The sequence below is a fragment of the Echinops telfairi genome, unplaced genomic scaffold (genome assembly GCF_000313985.2).
Source record: "Echinops telfairi isolate 266 unplaced genomic scaffold, ASM31398v2 ScPeMD7_2010;HRSCAF=2546, whole genome shotgun sequence".
NCBI lineage: Eukaryota > Metazoa > Chordata > Mammalia > Afrosoricida > Tenrecidae > Echinops > Echinops telfairi.
The window spans coordinates 11,149,785-11,158,184 of record NW_022105908.1 but is presented as its reverse complement, the minus strand read 5'-3'; the positions used below and the strand labels follow the sequence as shown (position 1 = coordinate 11,158,184).

Genomic DNA, 8,400 nt, shown 5'->3' with positions numbered 1-8,400 from the left:
CTAATGTCGGGGGTTTAAATGGAGAGAAAATGTTTTGAGAAACGATGTACAAATGCGCTTTACACAATTGATGTGTGTATGGATTGGGATAACAGTTGTGTGAGCCCCTAATAAAATGTTAAAAAAAGAAAAAGAAAAAAAAAAGTAGTGTCTGGAGACTTATATTCTTAACACGCAGCCATCTAAATGAGATTTCAACGAAGCCCACCGTGGAAGACGTGAACCAACATGCGTGATCCAAGGATTGTAAATAATATTGTCCAAATCCAAAGGAGAGGAAGATGGTATCAGTTTGAATTGTGAAATTCTGGTTTGCAGAATATGGATGACAGTGGAAGCCCAAAATACATTTGCAGGATATATGTATGGAATAAGCCTCCAGTGACATCCCTTTGACCATAATTGGGAGATGAAAATAACCTGGTGAACAGACAATATTGTAGAAAATATTATAATCTGAAAAGTTAAAACCTTATCATTTGATCCCCCTTTTGATACACTCTGAGCTGCTAGTTTTAAGTATTTTGGGGGTTTTTTTCCTTTAAACTGGGATTTATCTCTGTTGCATTTTGTCATTGTGGCTAGCCTTGATTCTTTGTTACATATTTTTCTGTTTTTCAGTATATGAAACCCAGGATGGGTGAATCTATATAGAGACAATAACTATATTAAGGGTTCTCAGTGGGCACTGCAGGAGCAGTAAGGGGGTAATGAGGAGCTAATATCGAGGAGTACAAGAAGGAAGGAAGTGTTTTGATTGAAACTGATTGTGGTGGCAGTTGAACAAGACAACGTGATATGATTGAATTATTGAATGATATAATGTCTGGATTGTGCCCTAATGAAATGGTGTGGAAATAATAATAATAATCGTGTTTTGATAGTTCCCCTGCCCTGTCTTTCCTCCCCTGTTCTGCAGTTGATCAGATGGGAAGATGGTTTGTGGCTGGAGGAGCTGCGGTTGGTCTCGGGGCGTTGTGCTATTATGGCTTAGGGATGTCTAGTGAGATGGGAGCTATTGAAAAAGCTGTGTAAGTAAATTGCTTCTAAACAATTTTTACATTAAAGGGCCCATTTTGGGTTTTTTTCCTTTAGCCACTTTTGGAATGATTTCGCTTAGCTCAACTATGTAGGATTTTTTTCTTCTCTGACATGTATTTTTTCAAACTTAAATAAAAATCTATTTTACCAAAGCTATATATTTAAGTGAAGAAGCAGGTGCTTGTATATTTTATCCTATTGCAATTTGACACTAACCCCAAGGTGTGCATAATTCCAAGATGAATAAGACTTAGAGTCATAGATTGATTTGTCTCAAGAGTTAGCCAATTAGTAAATGATGCACATAGAATGCCCACCCAGTTACTTAACCATGTTGTGCTTCTTACAGAATTTGGCCTCAGTATGTGAAAGATAGAATTCACTCTACTTATATGTACCTAGCTGGAAGTATTGGTTTAACAGCCCTGTCAGCCATGGCCGTGACTAGAACTCCTGTTCTCATGAGCTTCATGTTGAGAGGTTCTTGGGTGGTAAGTCAGCTTGTTTTTATTTTCTTTTTCCATCTAAAGTTATAAAGATAAAGCAAAGAACATCAAGGATAGGGGAGTTAAATTAGGGAGTGATGGGAATCTTCATATTTTGAGCTTTGTGTCAGAATAATATATCAGTTATTAGTGCAGCTTAGGCACAACAGGTAGTACTTTCACAACAAGTCATTTATTATTTGTTGAAGGGGAATGCTAATAGCAGCAAAGGGGTTAGAAATTAAATTTACAGGGACATTCCTACCTGTCTAACAGCAGATAACAACCACCCTCTATTTTGTAGCAATTTATTGAAAACAAGGAGGAAGCTAAAGCATCTTGGAGGTTGATAAGAAATACCTACTACACATATTGTGAATGAGGGGGAGTGCAGATTGGGGACCCAAAGCCCATCTGTAGGTAACTGGACATCCCCTTACAGAAGGGTTGCGGGGAAGAGACAAATGAGCCAGTCTCCTGCAGTTCTTAAATGCTTCCCTCCCCACTCACCTCCACTATCATGATCCCAATTCTACCTTACAAATCCGGCTAGACCAGAGGATGTACACTGCTATAGATAGGAACAGGAAACACAGGGAATCCAGGACAGATGATCCCTTCAGGATCAGTGGTGAGAGTGACGATACCAGGAAGGTGGAGGGAAGGTGGGGTAGAAAGGGGGAACTGATTACAAGGATCTACATATAACTTCCTCCCTAGGGGACGGATAACAGAAAAGTGGGTGAAGGGAGATGTCGGACAGTTTAAGATATGACAAAATAATAATAATTTCTAAATTATTAAGGGTTCATGAGGAAGGGGGAGGGAGGGGAAAAATGAGGGGCTGATACCAAGGACTCAGGTAGAAAGCAAATGTTTTGAGAATGATGATAACAAATGTACAAATGTGCTTGACACAATGGATGGATGTGTGGATTGTGATAAGAGCTATATGAGTCCCCAATAAAATGATTTTTTTTTGAAGTATATTATCAGTTGGAACTATTGGGAAGATGTATGAAGGAGACATTGATTTCATTAGAGTCATCAAAGGCAGGCACATTTTATTTTAGGAAAAGACAAGGACAGCTTGGGTTAGCCAAACAGCTTGAGTAAAGCAGGGGGAAGCAGGACAGGCTAGTTTTAACAGTAACTTGTTTGTGTCTAAGATCTGGAGCGTGAGGAGTTCTAAGGGTAGTTGGCCTCCAAGCTGAGGAGAGTGCTTAGGGAGTGGCCGGCACTGAAGATCATTGGAACAGGCAAAATGCAATTGATGTTTGAGTTCTATAAACAGGAAACAGAGACACAAAGACTTCATTTTTGGAAAATCTGAAACAAGGTATGATGGGAACCTAAACTGGAGCAAAGCATATACAGCTGGAGTGGAGGAAGAAGAGGTTAAAGAGTTTATATAACACTTAGTTATCACATGTCAAATTGAGTTCTCCCCACAAGTTATCCAAATTCATCTAACTTCCAAATCCATACCATTTTTGCTCTGCTGTACTTAACAAATAAGCTAGTTTAACAGTTTTTTTTAACACTTCATACACATCATAATTCCATCATATGAAGAAGTCATACATTACCACATTTGATTCTAGAATATGTTCTTCCTAGTACTCATTGTTCTTTTTTTTCTTTTTTTTATCAATTTATTGGGGCTCATACAATTTTTTTTTTTAACATTTTATTAGGGGCTCATACAACTGTTATCGCAATCCATACACACATCAATTGTGTAAAGCTCATTTGTACATCGTTTCTCAAAACATTTTCTCTCCACTTAAACCCCCAACATTAGGTCCTCATTTTTCCCCTCCCTCCCCGCTCCCCCTTCCCTCATGAGCCCTTGATAGTTTAAAAATGGGTATTTTGTCATATCTTGCCCTGCCCGACGTCTCCCCTCACCCACTTTTCGGTTGTCTGTCCCCCAGGGAGGAGGTCACACACAGTTCCATGTAATCAGTTCCCTGTTTCCTACCCATTCTCCCTTTACCCTCCCTGTTTTGCCACTCACACCACTGGTCCTATAGGGCTCATCCGTCCTGGATTCCCTGTATTTTCAGTTCCTAACTGTACCGGTGTACCTCCTCTGGTCTAGCCAGACTTGCAAGATCGAATTCGAGTCATGGTAGTGGGAGCGGGGAGGAAACATTTAGGAACTAGAGGAAAGTTGTATTTCTCATCATTGTTACATCGCACCCTGACTGGCTCATCTCCTCCCCGAGACCCCTCTGCAAGGGGATCTCCAGTGGCCTACTAATGGGCTTTGGGTCTCCACTCTGCACTCCCCCCATCATTCACTATGGTAAGATTTTTTGTTCTGATGATGCCTTACACCTGATCCCTTCGACAACTCGTGGTTGCATAGGCTGGGGGCTCATACAATTTATCACAATACATAGATCAATTGTGTAAAGCACATCCATATATTTGTTGCCCTCATTATTCCCAAAATTCTCTTTCCTCTTGGGTTCCCGGAATCAGCTCATTGCTCTTTATGTAATTTATGTTTTTCTAATTGTGGCAAAAATATACACAACAAAACATTCTCCAATTCCACCACATTGATAGTCTTAAGATCATCCTTCTCATTTAATTTTAACGGTAGTTCAGAGGTTCAAAAAACTACAGAATAAGCTTGATGTATTCTCACCAGAGACACCAATTTTACTTAAAGGTTAATAATTTAAAATAGTGCTTTTGGAATAAGCATGGTTATGTTATAAAAGATTAAAGTGCACACAAAATTTTAACTCCCAAAATAAAACTTTTAGTTAATGTGCCTCAGCCATACCTCAACCCCCTCTTGGCATACATCCTCTGCTGTTAAAAATACTTGAAGATTTCGAAAGCCCAAGAACAGGTACTTTAGTGCTAAAGACGTAGCCTTTTGGATGTGGCAGACATATACACAGATATGTCAAACACGTTTGTCCCGATGCTTTTAATCGAGAGGCATCTGTCATTGGGCCACGAGGGTGATGCCCAGAGGCGTCTGAGACAAGTACCTCAGAGGGAGGTATGCTTGGGCACAGTGGCAGAGTAAGGAAGCATGAAATGTTAGGACATGTTTATAGCTTTACCGGTTTGTGTCGCTGAAACGTACAGAATGGAAAGTAGAAAACAAAAAGACTAAATCATGAAGGGACCTGAAGGAGTAATCCAATTGCAATGAATGTATTAAAATGCATTGTACAATAGATGTTTAAAGTAGTTTTCAGTAACCTTTCATTGTTAGCAGGAGAAAACACGTCTGTTTCTGTTTAAAGACATCAAGGTTGCAGTTTCTACTTTGGATTCTCTGAAGATTCATAATGCTTACCTTTTTTTCTGAGGAATTAAAGTCTTAGAAATATTTATTGTTTGACATTGGAAATAGTTGAGAGGTGCAGCAAAAGATTGAGGACGGAGTCAGCCATATAGCTAGAAGGATAGAATCTTATTTCACTGTCCTGAAAGTGATACTTTTCATTTTTCATCTTCATCGGTGAACAGGTACCGTGTTTAATACACTCTGTATGCTATGTGCACACACTATCCCTCAAGTCAAGTTGATTCCAATGTAGCAACTCTAGTACAGAGTAGAACTTCCCTCAACTTTGCCCGGAGTGATCTTTACAGAAGCAGGTGCCCAGGTCTTTTCTCCTGCAGAGCCACTGATGTGGACAGCTCTGTGCTTAATCATCGGACCCTGGATTAAGAACGCCTTAATGAAGAATGCTTACTCTGGGATTCTTGTTAGAGGGTCCATTATACCTCTGCCCAGTGAGAACCAAGTTTTTAAAAGATGATGCTGTCAGTCGAAGCTCAAATGGTTGTCAATAACTTTTTTTAAAGTACTTGAAGTTGCCTAAAAATTGTTTATACAGTGGTAGGGGGACTCTCTTGATAGCCAAACTTTAAAATTCAGAATAAGCTCAAAGCCTTTAATATAACAAAAAGATCAACAATTTAGTGTCCATGTATTTTGTTTCATTATTAGAAGTAGCATTGAACGTGGAAGTTCTCCATTTCTATTTTTCTGTTGTATAAGGATCAGTTTTTCTCATACTTGTTTGTGTCTTTCAGACCATTGGTGCCACCTTTGCAGCCATGATTGGCGCTGGAATGCTGGTGCGGTCAATATCCTATGACCAGAGCCCGGGCCCAAAGCATCTGGCTTGGTTACTACATTCTGGTATGTTTTCATTTTAAATTTTTATTCAATACCACCTGGCATATTACCCTTCTCGGTGACTCTGTACACTTACTATAAGTGACACATCATCATTTAATTAAACCTCATGTTTAGAAAACACTTATAATTTTTTTTCAGTTGTAAGATACCACCAAGTCAGTTCTGAATCATAGCAACCCTGTGTACAATAAAACAAAAACTGGCCTGCATCATCAATCTTAAATTCAACAGTGCATACACGTATTCATCCATTGTATACGTGTACACCACTTCAGTGTACACCACTTATTCTGTTTTCTCGTTTCCTGTTTCAGTACCTCTGTCTTTTCTTGTGAGCTTTATCATTGGGTAAATGCTGCACCTTTGATCATGTATCAAAGGGGTTTGTCCAGTTCCAGAACTGAAGCGTGTCGAACAGGCATATATCCAGGTTCCACCAGTCACTGTCTAGCCAGTAAGCCTGATCCTTTATAAGACTGTATGTTTTGGTCCACATTTCCCCCTCTATCTATCCAGGGCCTCTTACCATGCTACCTTCAAGTTCTGATGGTCTCGGGGACTTGGAGACTGGAGATCACATGGACTGTTAGTCCTTTTCACACTGTTTGCTTCCTGTGTATTTGTTTTTCTTTACTCTGCGTTGTTCTAGATGGGAAAGGCCAGTATTTGCACCATTGATGGCCACTCACAAGCTTTTATTTTTTAACCCCAGTGGCTGCTCAACAAAGTAGGGCGTTGTTGACTATCGTCTTTGTGGACTCTACAGAGTGTTATTCCAATGACCTTAGTGTCCCCTCAGACTATGGATGGTCCTGGTGCCCCAGGCCCAATGACATTCACTCACTCGGGGTGTTATCAGTAGGAAGTTTTTCATTTGTTGAGTTGTCATTATATTTTTCCTGTTGACTTTTAGCTTCGTACTGTTAGGGTCAGGATAAATGCTTTATATGATTTCAGTCTTTTTAAATTTATTGAAACTTGGTTTTGTGTCCTAGAATGTTATCTGTTCTATAAAATAATCATTTGTCACTGCAGAAGAAGTGTTCTGATGCTGGGTGGGGTGTTCTGTATATGCTCATTAGGTCCAGTTGGCTTAAAATTTTATTAAAGTGATCTTCTTTTCAGATGTTGTACAATTGAAAGTGGTGTCTTAAAATATCAATCACAATACTATTTTTGACCACTGTTTGGTTCATCCAAAAAGGTCCATTAATCTTGCATTATTTCCTTCTGTCTTTGCTCTGCTCCAGATGGGAGAGACCAGTAGTTGCACCTCAGATGGCCACTTTGGTGGCGTAGGGTTAGGGTGAGGGTTGGACTGCTTACCTCGAGATGAGCACTTCAGAACACCAGCTGCTCCCAGGAACTGAAATAAAGAGTCTCAGGAAGCCACAGGGACAGTTCTTCTACCCTATCCGGTAGGGAGGGTCACTGTGCATCAGGGTTGACTCAATGGCAGTGGGTTTGGTTTTTGTGGATTAGGCTCATGTGTTTAGGTGCATTGTTAGGTGCATGTATACCCGTATACTAATAAGTGAAATGTCTTCTTGTTAAATTGACCTGTTTATTGTGTCATGTCCTTTATCTCTTATAATAGATGTTTATCTTAAACTGTTATCTAATAGCAATATGTTCGCCCCTGCTCTTTTGTTGTATGGAATATTTTTCTTCATCGTTTTATTATCAGTCTGTATGAGTCCTTATGACCAAGGTGTGTTTCTTGTAGACAACAGAAGAATGGACTGCAGGACTTTTTGTTTGATTTGTTTTTGACCTATTCTGCAACTCTGCATTTTTATGGAGTATTTAGACGACATGCATTTAAGGTTATCACTGAAAACAAAGTCCACCATACTCATTTTGTTCATTTGTTTTTAATGCTTCATATTGTCTGTGTTTTGTACTTGCCTGCTTTCTTGGGATGAGCCGTTTTGCTCATTTCCTTCTTCAAATGTTTCTTGGTGATTTCTCAGTGTTACAGTTTTCAACTAAAGCTGCAACAATGTTTATTTAACATGCGGACAATTATTCATTACAATCTTAACATAATAAATCTATTCCTAATAGGCTCTTCCCCTCTTCTGTTGGTGTGTGTCCTTTAGCATCACTACACAACCTATATTTGATAAGTTTACTCTGTACTTATTTCTCACAAGCTTGATGTATTGTTTGTGAGATTTAATCAGTAAGTTTATTTTCTGAAAATAATGCCTGTGTTTTTGTTGTTTGTAGATCTCTTATGGTTTTATTTTTCCCATGTGTAGATAACAAGTATTTTTTATAATGCTCCTGCTTTTCCTCCTAGAAGAATACTTGTAGAGTTGGTTGCAAGAGCCCAGAGCTTCTCTTCGTTTGGGAAGTCTTGAGTGACATTTTTGCTTAGTAAAGAATGCTTGATTGGCAGTTGTTTTCTTTCAATATTTCTGTATGTATCTTCATTGCCTTCTGACTTCGAGAGTTTCTTAGGAGAAATTCCCCCTTGCTATGTAATACTTCATTTTTCTCTTACAGCTTTCAGAATTCTTGTCTTTAGTTTTCAATTTTATTAGGATATGATGTAGAATTGATCTTTTTTTATGCCTTTTCGAATGAGGTTCTTGTAGTTCCTTATAGTTTAGGGGATTCTCTCATATTATCTCTTAGAATATTATCTCTCTGCCTTTATTATTTTCATAGTGTTCTGTAATTCCA

The 8,400-nt window shown here is 38.9% G+C and overlaps 1 protein-coding gene across 1 annotated transcript in view; it reads left to right on the top strand.

Moving 5' to 3' along the window:
• The window catches only part of GHITM (growth hormone inducible transmembrane protein), a 14,154-nt gene extending 8,428 nt beyond the window's left edge, over positions 1 to 5,726 (top strand). Inside the window, exons 3-5 of the mRNA XM_013007319.2 lie at positions 920 to 1,031; positions 1,391 to 1,532; positions 5,601 to 5,726. Coding sequence (XP_012862773.2) covers positions 920 to 1,031; positions 1,391 to 1,532; positions 5,601 to 5,726 — 380 coding nt within the window. The remainder of the gene's footprint in view (positions 1 to 919; positions 1,032 to 1,390; positions 1,533 to 5,600) is intronic.
• The last annotated feature ends 2,674 nt before the right edge of the window (positions 5,727 to 8,400 follow it).